Source organism: Lycium ferocissimum, chromosome 1 (assembly GCF_029784015.1).
Source record: "Lycium ferocissimum isolate CSIRO_LF1 chromosome 1, AGI_CSIRO_Lferr_CH_V1, whole genome shotgun sequence".
NCBI lineage: Eukaryota > Viridiplantae > Streptophyta > Magnoliopsida > Solanales > Solanaceae > Lycium > Lycium ferocissimum.
The window spans coordinates 55,341,112-55,355,323 of NC_081342.1; the positions used below are offsets into that span (position 1 = coordinate 55,341,112).

Genomic DNA, 14,212 nt, shown 5'->3' on the forward strand with positions numbered 1-14,212 from the left:
GCAATTGTTAAAGGTGAAATACACAAGCTTGCTACCCTTCTGCTACATTATCTACACATCAGTGGTTTCTACACTCACAAACAAGGCATCAATTGGTCAAAACACCCAGCATATACGGACATGCCATAGAATGATAACCTTGAAGTAGAGTATGTTGAAATCCTGCCACAACAAGACTCTGCGAGCATGTATATATTTTGCTTGTATTTTGACCTTTTTTTTCCATACATGTTATTCATTCATAAATTTCTATCATATTTTGCAGGGATTGTGGTGTTTATGTGGCAGCATTCGCTGAATATATGAGCTCGGGTGAAGGTATTCTAGCATAAATTGATGAATAGATGCTCCGTACAAGATACAGTGCACTCCTGTGGGACTACGCTGCACGGAAGGTCTTTGGAAATGCTATAGCGATATCAAGGTGCCACCAAGACCAGTTAGGCCAGCCGTAGATTATGACAAAGTTGAAACAATCAATGTTAATTAGTAGTGTTTTATAAATTTTGAATTTGAAATGCAAACTATGATTGTTTGTATATCATATATTTTAGATGTATTTAGTTTCAGAAAAACAAATGTATGTTGGATTATCTACTTATCAGTATTTTGAAGTTTAATTGAAACCTTTGTAATTACTTTATAGATTTATGAATACCCAAGGTGTATCTGACTGTATTTAACATGGCGACTATCAAATACATCAAACCATTTTAAGAAAAGCAGGTGTGTGTTGGATTATTTACTTAACAAGTGTATGTGACTGTATTTAACATGGCCACTGTCAAATATATTTGTTGAAGAGATTTGTGAATACACAAAGTATCTGAATGCATCTGAATGTAGTTTAACATGTATTTTTGATTTGGATACAAGTGTACCTATTTGTATTTAACACAGTGTATTTCTCTCTAATTCAAAATTGTATTCACTATTAAATACATAATGCTACATATGGATATTTAACTAAATAAATACACTGTTACTTCATATAACATTGCCAGGATATAAAATGGATGACACAGTGATATTTTTCATGTTTTACAACATCTATATCCACCATTTGGATGCATTCAACTAGAATATAATTAAGTATCCAAACAGAATAAGATTGCCTTATTTTTTAAAGTACTGATCAACGTGGTGTATTCATATGTATACGTATTCAGAAATCAGTTCATAATTCTGGAAGAACTTATTACACAAATATTGCAATGTATTCAAAGTGACTTCCTTTATTCAATATTGAAAACCAATAACATATTTAACTAACAAATGTAAACACTTATAAACATAAGCAATTACTTCTTTCGAGGCTCATTATTACAAGAACGACTATTGTGTCCAAGATGTCCCCAGGTATTACAAGCATGTCTATGTTTACCAAGAAGCAATTCAACTAATGGCTTATCACGCTTCTTCTTCGGCCTACCTAGAGGTCTCTTGTATCTTGGTTGCAAAACTACATCCTCTGAGATGTATGTAGGAATCTTCCATTCACTCTCATCAGGTAGAGGATCCACGACTACATCATATGTCTTCACCACGATATGCGATTTGAATACTTCTGAGCAATAGTTGTCAGCCATGAGATTTTTTTTCTTAATGGCAGTCCATGCCTGTGGGCATGACATTTCGTCCAATTGAAACATCCGACAACTGCAAGTTTTGTTTTTCAAGCAAACTATTAAACGCCTTCCTGTATCATGAACCGTGTACAAGTATTCAGTTCATGGTTCCACCTACAAAAAAGCATTGTATTTTATAAGCCTTGGTGCAGTCAAATATATATAGATAAATATAAATACATATAATAAAAATGCATACAAATACATGTTCAGAAAATAAAATCATTATGGTCATAAACATACTGCAACCCTCAAATACAACTAAATATAATTGCATGTCAGTCGAATATATTTCAACTAATGAAACTGAAACATACCATCATACGTAAACATAGATACTTATTTATTGATAACAACTCCTGATTTTATTTTCCAAATGTTGTGAACATGTATGTACCATTTATCCGGTTATTATAATTCCATCTTCCTCACTTCTTCGAGAAACTCAAATATAGGCTGTTCTCTTACTGCTACAAGTCCTGAATTAATACACTATGCAATGTTTGAAGTCATTGTCCATTCTCGGTTAACAGATGCATACACTCTAACCCACTTTTCCCTTCTAGCTAATTTCAAATATTCTTTCACTTGAATATCTACCTTCTCAACCTTCTCCATCAGCTCATCAAATTTATCCTGTGTGTATTCTTTTGCTATTGCATAGAACACGGGACTCAACACATCATGACTTTTCTTGTATTTCTTACATACGTTACCCCATAGATGCCATATGCATGCAAAATGCGGAACAGTTGGATGAATTCTAGATACAACTTTGATTATGCTCTCATGCCTATCAGATACAATACACATGTTCTCTCTAACTCCACAAGCTTCCCTGAACCGCTCAAAGAACCACATCCAAGACCTATCATTCTTTGAATGAATCATACCATATGCTAGGGGCAGTACATTACCTACACATACAGTTGTAATCGAACAAAGAATTTAGTTTGAATATATTCATTTGAGTATAATCAATATTGTATGTGAGTGTATTCATGTCATTGCATAACAACTATATATATGTATTTGACTTACCTGCACCGTCTAATGTGCTTGCTGAAACGAATGTCGCATTGAATACTGTTTTGAGGTGGCTCCCATCTACTATCACAATGGGTCTATAAGACTCAAAACCCTTAATAAATGTGTACAGTGATACAAATAGATATTGGAACTCATTGTCGTGGGATTTCCGCATTCTTATATTTGAACCAGGGTGTGTTTTATCCATGATGTATAGGTATCCGGGTAATTTGTTGTAAGAATCTACCGGTTACCCCCTTAACTCCTTCATAGCCTTTTCTTTAGCACGCCAAACTAACATGTAGGACACATCCATGCCAAAATCATTTTTGACATCCTTCGCTATATCACTAGGGGTGTATCTTCTTATGGTTGGCTATTGTTTAACAACTCCACCTATCAACCAACTTGTTGCTTGGGGTTTTGAATACACCTTATCCTTCAATGGACATATATGCTTGTCACGAAACTCTCTAACTCTGAACATTTCAGATTTACCAACACTTGACGCCGTGAATTTCCAATCACATTCTTTGGATACGCATATAAGTGTATAGCAACAGATGCACACATGAATACAAATACATTAAGTTTACATACATCAGTTCAATACATGTATAAGAATATATGAACAGATACAACAGTTGAATACATAAACAAATTTATGATGATACAAACTATTTGAATGCATTGTTTGAATTCAAATACATACTGCTGTATATATACATATCTAATTAGTTCAACAACCAACATTTTTTTTGAGAATACATGTATTTAAGTTATTTTTTTTGGATACACATGCATACATGTATTAATTACAATACACATATATACACTTATATAGTTTCAATGCATACAGTTATATACACCATAAAAATTTTAAACTTACCTTTACACATTAGACCTCTCGGCGCGGAAATTGAACCTATTTGAAATTGCATAATTTGCCATCACAACCTTTAATGTGTCTTTGTCCTTGTACACTTGATCAACAACAACCTCTTTTTGATTCTTGTTTGAGATAATCAGACTGTTGTCGTTTTCGAATACAACAACAGCCTTGCCACAACTTAATGACGCCAAATCTATAGACCCGATTGTTTCCATGGCATTCATTTGATTTGTGTATCCAAGTTGCAACACCTCTCATTGAATACAACTTTCACCGGATACACAGTTATCACTGCTCTTATCAGTTGTAGTAATGCACAACGGATACATACCGAACTGTTTGTTATCTCTTTTTAATTCGACATACACTCTCACGCCCATATCGTTGTGTGTTTCCATCAGCATGGGATTTCCTTCCACTGTGTATTTGATGTTTATGTTTTTTATGCTTGTATCTAACTTCGACTGATTTGCTATTGTTTGTACCAAATCTACATACGACGCAAACTCTTTGAAAACGATAGCATCTATTCTGTAATTCACATAAAAATTCTCGTCGTTCTAATTACCTCACTGTCAAATTAATGCTGTTAAACTAGACATTTTTGAATTCGAAAAAAAAGAATTCAAGGCGATTGCTTACCACTTGAAATACATTATCAAATTTCAGTCATTATTCAACTATAACTAACAGTGTAGAAATCGACTAATCAAGTAAAATACAATACATAACAAACGAATTTAGACATGAAAAAAAGTCCTTTTATCACTGCAGTTGAACGATTTCTGAAACAAAAACCACTGCTGAATTCGTTAAAACCTCACAAAAAGTTGTGATAAATAAGATACTAAAATACAATTGAATCTTAAGTTATTTTGAAATATAAATCATGCATTTGGAATTACCTATTCAATGAAGTTTTGAAATATAAATCATGTATTTCGAATTACCTATTCAAAGAAGTATGCTTTGTTTTGCTTTTCCTCTTCAGTTTATGTTTTTGAAATTTGAATTTACGTTACGTAATTTGAAGGAGGAAAGAGGAAGGAGAAACGTGTCGAATTATGAAAGCTAATATCAGAGGAGTGAATTGTGGAAGATATTACTCTGTTTTCTTATTTAAATGGATTCCCTCCACATTTAATTTCTATTTTACAGCGTTTTGTTTTTTGGATACAATATGTGCGTGTATTCGAATACACGCAAATACAGTGCCTGTTGCTACAAATAGTAGCTACAAAATGTAATTTTAGAAAAGATAGCTACGGATTGAAAGCAAGCATTAAAAGACATTTATTTATGTAAGTTGCCCTAAACAAATTTGCGTAACTTCTGGACCTATGAGGATGTCAAATGAAAATCATTACTCAAACAACCTGTCTCCTCTCTTGTAATGGTTTAAGTACCAAAGATCGCCAAGTTCAGTGACAAAGACAATAAGGGAAAGGCTGGTAATTGGCTAATTGGCCTGAAGCTAGAGGCAAAAGTTTTTGTATCTTAACCCTTAAAAGTGCGAAGAACTTGATTTGAAAAGTATGGTAACTAACTTGATATCACGTGTTAAAATCCAAAAATAGTGTAAACAAAATCTTTTATTACCATAATTTAAATGGGTTAATTGAAATTTGTTTTTAGTTTTATGTTCTTTTTATAAAAAAAGTTCATTTTTACACATACTATATATGAAAATAACACACAAAATTTGAAAACGTCATTTTTTATATTCCAATAAGTGGCTACGGAAGATCATTTCCTTACGAAGGTTAATTACCATGTGATTCTTGAGGCGTGCCTCACCAATGTAGCTGAATAAAATTGCTTCAGTCAAAAGTGTCGTTTTGACATTTATGAATGATATGGTTTTGATGTGACAAAATATGAGAAAACTTCAAAAGTAGCGAGACTAGTGCCCTTTTTGGCAAGGCACAACGATATCTTTTTATTTTATTTTATTTTATTTTTAATAAAAAATGTTGCAATATTTTTTTTTTTCAAAACATAGCATATACAACACCCTGTGCGCGCGCACATGCATTATCAATGTATACACACTGGCAGTGGCGTATCTACCATTATAAATGGGGGTTCAACTTTCGACGCGGAGTGTAAATTTATGTGTAAAATTATTAAAATTGTAATAAATAGTAGATATGAACGCATAAATTTAAAAATATGATGGGTTCAATACTAAAAATCTTAAAATTGAATCCGTATAATTAAAATTCTGAATCCGTCTCTGTACACTAGTAATATATACACAATATGCGCACGATATAAGAATTGTACCTACAATTTAGGGATACATATATCAATGAAGATATGGTATAATAACAACAATGTCTTGTAATTATTTAAAAGTACTGCTATATAGTGTAATTATCGAGCATAATCAGTTATATTAGATAATTTTTCCGTAAAATATTACAATTTCTTCCTGAGACCCTTCTAATTGACAATGCTTTGGGCCAAGCCCAAATTCGTAGTAGTGGGCTGGATGCCTAAATCGGAACTTCTTTCTCCCTTAAATTCCCCTCCTTACTCGGCTAAACGCTCCTCTCCATCTTTTTCTTTGGTAAAAATTTCTAAAGGATTTCCTTCTCTCACGCAATCAAATTGTATGTTTTTCTTTTTCTTGTGCTCTTTCTCACACCATTATATTGCTTTCTTTGACCAAAGCTCTTGTCCTTATGAAAAACAAAACTATTTTTTTACTGGTAGGAATCTTTCATACAATATTTGTGTGCATTCAATTTTCACTGTCTTCTTTTCGTATTTTAACAAAAAAAAAAAAAAAAAAAAAAAAACTAAAAAATAACACTTAAAATTACTCTTGTATGCTAAAGGTACTTTATTTTTGAACTCATGATGTTAATTCAGACTGTGATAAACAAAAATAGATGCACATTTATTCATTTGTGTGCATGGTTTGATACCCTATTTCCTTTTTTATTTTTTTTATTTTTAATTTCTGATATAATAACTACTAATTGAATGACTATTTGAAAAATCTAATTCTTTCTTTTCTATTTTGTTTTTATAAATGCAGAATTCGCAGGAATATAATGGCGAAGACAAAAGTTTCGATAGGAGTAAGATTCATCATCTTTGCTACAACGTTAGCAGCTGCACTTACCATGTTGAATAGCAGACAAACGGTTCACATAAAAGATGGATACACTTTTTTAGCATCTTACGAGGATTCTTACAATGGATACACTTTTAAACCAACATACAAGGATTGGAACAGCTTCCAGTAAGAATTTTCACCTCTCAAAACTCATATCATATGTTTATATATTTCTTAATTACATTTTTGTACCACTCAGAATATAGGTTTTTTATATTAAGTATACATACACATATAATATACATGTTGTATACACAAAATATACATATAATACACGTATATATTTTGGTTATTGCCCGTAACTAATATCAGCCGACGGGACAAAAATGTAAAAAAATCCTTTTAGTTTCCTCTATATTTGAGTTTGAGATTGAAGTTCCGTGCACCGTCAGTGTAAAAACAAGGTAATTAGCGATAAATTGATAACCTGATAAAAATAGCAATTTATTGTGTTCTTGCGAGTTAAACTACATTGATAGTGTAAATAACTTAAATACTAAGTTATACACACAGATAGTTGAACCCATCATATTAATATAGTTACCATTTTTATCACAATATCAATTAATGTTGATTATGAGATTTACTTTTAATTACCTAATAAATGATTTAAGTGTATAAATATTCTCTTATATTGTTAGTGTATAGATCTTCAACTGATTAGCTTACATATAAACTTTGATGTAACAGATATATATTTCGTAAAAATAAATTCTTTCCTTATGTTTGGATCGGACATGTGTGCATATGACTTATGACTATGACCATATATATAGTATAGTGTTTAATAACATGAAAGTCAAAGAGTAAAATGTACTATTAAATATTATCAAGATCAAGAAAAGGTAAGAAATTATTACTTTCCTTATTTAGTTTATGCAATTTTTAAGGAAATATTGTTCAGCAAGTAAAATTACCATGCACATTTTTTATATACTCCTAGCTAGTCAATTTATATATATTTTTTAAAATATTTAACTTCATAACAAAAAGTACTCATTACCTAAATTTTAAATAAATTTCAGGTCTTGTTACAGATGAGCTTTTAATTAACAACTTTATAATAATTTTGGTTATCAGGTTCTTTATAGTAGTGAACTTTCTTGGAGCTGCTTACAACCTTCTTGTTATAATTCTTCCTAATGGGAGTCTTCTATGGAAGTTGGTCGTTGTTCTGGATATGGTAATGGACTTATTTCTCTTATTTACAGTTTTTTCTCCTATGAAAAAATAGAGTTAAGATTAAAAAAATGTTTCACATATTAGTATAAAAATATTAATTAATCAACTTATTTAAAAGATAATTATAGGTAGCTCTGTTTAATAAGCATTGATTGATAATAAAAAAATAAATGGTAAGTAACCTGCGAGGTCAAATTATATTTTCAGTGTAATTTGTTTTTATTTTATTAGTGTATACAACTTAAATTCATTCTTTAAGTTATCTAACAATGTAATAAATTTTGTTTACTATGTATAACAGATCGCGTATCGTTTATTTTAGGTTATCAATCAATGCTACTCCATTAAATAGAGTTAACTTGTAAGTTGTAATTACCTTTTAAGTAATCTAATCAAATAAATAATTCTTAGGCGAAAATCACTTACGCATACCACCTTTGTGAAACTCGAAAGTTCCATCTTTTATTTGAAAAATTAGAAAGACCATATTTATTACTTTATATTATTAACAGTACGTAATAGAAGTAATTAAAATTTTATGGGAAATTCTTAACCTTCTATATCTCTGTTTGTGCCTTTTTCTCACCTTTTCCCGTTGGTTTTTTTTTTTTTTTTTTTTCCATTTAACTTCCTCCACTTTTTGCTTATATATCTAATAAGAAATACATCTTTTAATAGTTTACTTTCAGAATTTAATCCTCAAAAGTCTATATTGCTCAATCTCTAGTTAAAAAAGTATATATTTACTGCGGCTTTAGGAAAATTATGAATAAGAGTGATTGGTGACAAAAGTTATTTTCTAAGAAAAAAATTTCTAAATTTTTCCTGAAAATTATTTTTTGTTGTTTGGTTGGTAAATGAAAAATATTCTTTGGAAAAAAGCAATGTCTAAGATTTATAATAACATTACCAAATCGAGGAATGTTTTCATGAATATTTTTAGTACGAAAGATATTAATAACAATGTCTGAGTGTTAGTTGGACAAAATAAACGTGTGTTGTAATTTGTCTGACAAAATTCTTTTAACTCTTCAAGATTTTTAATTAAATAAATACCCAAATAACTATATTAACATATCATCATGCATTCAACCCTTTAGCTGAAATACACCTTTATATTAATTCTTCCTCCATAATTAAATCTTCTATTATTCCTAATTATGTTTTAATCTCTAGGTTATTGCAATGATACTTGTTGCAAGTTGTGCTGCAGCATTAGAGACTTACTCTCTTCTCAAGAATGGAAATATTCAATCAAGCTGGCAACCCATTTGCCGTTTTGTTCCAATTTTCTGCTCAAAAGTATTAGGAGCTATTGTCACATGCATTTGTGGATTATTCACAAATACCTTACTTATCTTTTATTCTTTTCATATTATCTTCAACCCTCTGCTAATCAAAAGTGATGATGACAATTAGAGGACAGGATATTTTTTTTTTTTTTTTGTTGCTTTATTCATTCATTAGTATAGGTGTGCTATAGTGGACTATAAGAGAGGTTTCTTTCCTTTTTTTTTGATAGGCTTATCTTTATTCTTGATCTTTTAGTAATTTAAGCGCTATATTGTTGACATAAATATACGAATATTCTTTTATTCATTTATGTTGTATTTTTTGTTTTAGTCCGTAAATGCATAATAGTATATGCATTTTTTTTTTAAACTAAAACTAATAGTATATGTATGACGTAGGTGATAATTGACTTTTTTGGGCGAGGTGTGGATATATTAGTTGTTGAATCCGAAATGCAATTTCTAAGTGAGATGATCTAGATTTTTCCATATTAAATAAAGCTGATTCAAATATGGTAGATCCTTTTCATATAACCGATGATCCAGTTGTCATTGGTATCTTGTATGACTCCTCCTATGCCCCCGTGTCTGGGGTTACCTATTGAGGAACCGTACGTGGTCAATTTGTAGTCAATTATAGTGAGGTTCCACCGCAATGGGGAGCATCGCAGTCACCTAGGCGACCATACAGACTGAGGTAAAAAGATCATTATTTTTTATAGGAATGTCCAGATAAAAAACAATTTGAAGCGTTGAAAACTAGAAACGAAGAACTTTAATTTGATACCTTATACAAAGTATGTAAGTTGAGAGTATTGACCATTTGAAGATATTGTTTGCCGCTAAAAATGGTTTCTAGCTAACAATTAAATTTTGTATAGGAGTTAAAGACAAGCGAATCGTATCCAATCAAAATCTTTTATCTTGTGGTCAAACCGTGAAACGTAAACTAAAACAAATATGTAATAGGCGTAGAATAAACGAGACAAAATAATAAATCAAGTAGGAAGCTTGTGATGTTTATTTGCTCAATAGGGTTACAAAGTGAGGGCGACAAAGATGAGATAACCTCCTTCTTCTAGAAGGTTTCCTTTATGGTTGAAGACCTTAGATTTTTCAATGTGAAAGTATAAGTGAAATGACTACTCTACAATCTCCCCTTGAACAGTGGTGCAAGGCTCAAGGTTGATTGACGTTCACTCAGGAAAGTAGGTGAGGGTGCCTTCCAACTGGAAAACGAAACTATGGCTGGGGAGAGAAGACCATGTGGCAATGGTGCTGCTCGCCCAAGGAGCCACTCTTACCACACGTTGTGTAACATTTATAAAGTTTTTATCTTCTGAACTGAACTTTTACTCCTTTTGACTTAAGTTTTCTAGTGTGTGGGCCTCTGTGTTGCTATGAAATACATTATTCATTTATCGGCATAAGTTGTTATAAGCGTTACACAACTTCTGTCAGGGAAGTCATAATGTATTTCATAGCCGCCCGACATAAGTAAGTTATGCCGAGCGGAGTATAACTTCTGGGATATTATGATGCGAAAATATAATTTTTTGTCGGGTGAAAAAGTTATGTAAGTTTCGGTGATGGGGTTTTTTTGTCCTCTTCTTTGCAACTTAAAGTACTGAAGGACAAAAATTAAAGACCACAAATTTGAGCGGAAAAAACCACTCCGAAATAAGGGCATTTGTGCAAATGACTCGGGATATTTTTTAGCCATATATAATAGATTAGGAGTATCTTTAAACCAAAAAATAATGTTAAGGGCATTTTTTACCCAATAGATGGAAGGGGGCCTTTTTTTTTTTTTTTTTTTTTTAGCCAAATCCAATAGGTTTTAGGCAATTTTTGGGCCCTTTCCAGATTTAAAATTAATGGCTAGCCTACTCATTTGAACAAGTCAAACAAATACAACATTGAAGAATGTGGTGCAGCGAATGAGGCTCCTCCCTTAACTAGAGGTCTCGGGTTCTGATAACGTCTAAATTCACTCCTAAAAAAAAGTGTGCTCGGTAGTATGCAATATAATTTATCCAACTATGAGTCAGGGTCGAATCCCACAGAGAACAATATAAGGGCGATTCAGAAAGTAAGTATTTATCACCAACTAATCTAAGCCAAACACTTTTTCAATATTAGATTTTTTATTTAAGAACTAACAAAGATAAAACTAACTAGAAAGCAGGTAAAATGGTCAATGGCCACAAGCATGGATACAAGGAAAATTACTCTCAAGTAACGATCTAATGTATTTTACAATTTTACAACTAAGAGTGAGTTTATGTTAATAGAAAATGAATTCCAAAATCTCATTAGAAGTCTTCCAACCAAATCAATGAATTTCACTATAAGCATTTTCAAGCCTTAGAGTGTGATATCAAGCACAACCAATTGAATCTCAAGTTAACTATCCTATTCCTAACTCAAGTTATTAGATAGGGTTTAAAGCCCCAAATCCTTGTTAATTAATCTTTTCCAACCTCAATTTGCCTCTTCTGAGCTCAAATCGAAGTAAATGAGCGAGTCATAGGGTTAGCTAATCCGTTAAAAAAATTATAGAACAAGATTAATTAAGTAAATAAAGACCCAATTCATTAGAAACAAAATTTTAATGATGGTTAAGGCAATATGAAAGTAAAAAAAGCTTTAGAAAAAGAAGGTCCTCCTTCTCTCTAAAAATAAAATAGCCGTTACAACTGATATAGCCGTTAACTGAACCTCAACTTCTCTTTTTGATGGGGTCGCTAGCTGGTGACCCACCATTGAAACTCCAATCTCCTCCTCTCTCAGATCAACCCACTTCGGCGGAGCTCCTAGTAGGTAGCTCTTATGCTACCTCTCTATCGAAGCCCCTAAATTCTACAAATCGAAGCGATCAAAATCAATTTATGGCAAGGAGAACTGTCCATAATGGTTTGCTTTCTCTTGTTGTTCAAAACACGAGACTACTGCGGGAACATGACTAATCCTTGCAAGCGAACCATAGTTGGGTGATATTTGAAATCAAGACTCCAAATTGACATGATTAGGTCAAAATTTTCTAAGAAATTCTCTTTGAAAGGAACTGTCAAGACTGGGGTTTTTGATAATTTTATGACTTTCAACAATGATGATGACTACAATGTGATCCCTTACAAAAGTGTCATTGATCACATTGATGGATACCAAATTTGGCTTTAAAAATGGTGACCGGACTTTAAACCGGAGGAGACCTTCCAATTGTGCCGGTGTGGGTGCTACTTCCAGGATTGCCTTTCCATTTGAAGACATGGCACTATGTTAAACAGATCACTGCTGAAGCAAGTACTCCTATTGAACTTGACTTGGCTACTAAAACTATTAATAGACCAAGTATGGCTAGAGTTAGAGTTGAAATCGATTTGATGAAACCTTTGGTTCATAATGTTTGGGTTGAGACTAAAGATGAAAATGATCCAATAAGGAGTTTTGTGCAAAAATTGGAATATGAAATATCCCCAAATATTGTAAGCATTGTAACAAACTAGGTCATGCCATGATAGAATGTCTTTATTGGAAAAGAAAAGGGAAAATAAAAGTAAAGAGGCTGAAAGAATTAAACAACATACCACTCCTAGGGAACCTGTTGAACATGCTACTTCAGAGCCTCAAAAAGAAAAGAACAACAATTTGAAAGAGAATGAGCAAAATGGAAACAGGCTGACGCAAAAGACGTAACTCTCAAGCAACAATTTGATCAAAGAGGTAGAGTGCTTCGCATAGACAAAGCTGACAAGTCCTTAAGAGGGAAAAGTGCTCCAGCAAAACAGAACAGAAGGAAAAGTGCACCCCTAAAGTAAGACTTTCAAAATAACTGGTGCCATTTTTAGGTGGATAAACCTCATCCTATTAACTACATTAACAATGAGGAGTTTACCACTGGAGCAAATTTTGAAAAAGAGGTAGACAAAAAGGACACAATTGACAACCCCATGAACATCCATGAGAATGAGAATATCACGCAGGATGAAGAAGGAAACAACAATCAAGATAAATAAAATAAAAAAGAAGCTCTAGACAATGAGGACACTGACACAAGTGTTACACCCCTCGTGTTCGTAGTAGTAGAACTTATGGTTTCCTAGTTGGGTATGCCCTTGGAATAGAGATCCGAGCCCAAGTTTGGAGTAGAAAGTGCCTTACCCTGTGTACGAGGGTACCAGCAGATATTCCTGGCAATTTATAGAGTTAAAAGTTGAATGAATCGAATCGCGCGATCCGGCGAATCGGAAATCATAGGACACCAGTCATCGTTGATGGGTCGTCGACATGTTCGACGGACCATCGACGTGCGACGTCGACGGATCCTCGACCATACATTTGCGAGCGCGGTCGATGGACAAGTCGACGGATCGTCGACACGTCGACGGGCGCGGTTGACCCCGCTAAATCGAACCGGACGGCCGGCCTTTTTGGCTTTCAAGTATAAATAGGTGGTCCACGACCACTATTTCATATTTTCCTTCTCTCCAAATCGAAAAACCCTAATATATTCTCTCCCAATATTTTCCATCATATTAGGAGAGAATATATTAGGGTTTCTTCAAGGTTGTGAAGTTTAGGGAGTTGAAGTTGAAGTGATTCTTGGGATTCTTGACCCCTCAAGGTATGTAAATGATTTCTACCCTTATATTTAAGTTGAGTATCAAGAGTTTTAGTGATATTAAGTGAAGAGAAGGTAATTGTGGAAGTGTTAAGTTGATGAAGGGCAATGTAGTGATATAGGGTTATATTAAGAGATGATTGGAAGCGGGTTTACGTATATCTTGATATATATGTGTTGGCATTGTTGATGTGAGTATTGTAGTTGATGTGGGATCGAATGAGAAGTTGGAGAGTTGTAAGCTTACAAAGAAAATTATTGTCTATAGTTCGTTGAGCTTTATACGTATTTGAGGATGGTTAGTAAGCGAAGTAAATAGTCTAATTAAGCCCTATGTTATCTTAATTGTAGACTTGCAAGTTCGAGAGGTAGAAGTTGGACGATTGAGTATACTTCTAGGTATGTTAAGGTTATTCCTATCTTCTTTTGGCATGTTCC

The 14,212-nt window shown here is 32.8% G+C and overlaps 1 protein-coding gene across 1 annotated transcript; it reads right to left on the reverse strand.

Annotated features, from left to right (window-relative positions):
* Positions 1 to 1,301: 1,301 nt before the first annotated feature.
* Positions 1,302 to 1,634, reverse strand: LOC132065415 (uncharacterized). The gene has a single exon (XM_059458812.1). The coding sequence runs from the start codon at positions 1,632 to 1,634 to the stop codon at positions 1,302 to 1,304; it is 333 nt and encodes a 110-aa protein (XP_059314795.1).
* Positions 1,635 to 14,212: the final 12,578 nt, after the last annotated feature.

Excerpts from the sequence above, each read along its gene's own strand:
- LOC132065415 (XM_059458812.1), bottom strand. The coding sequence starts at position 1,634 with ATGTCATGCCCACAGGCATGGACTGCCATTAAGAAAAAAAATCTCATG.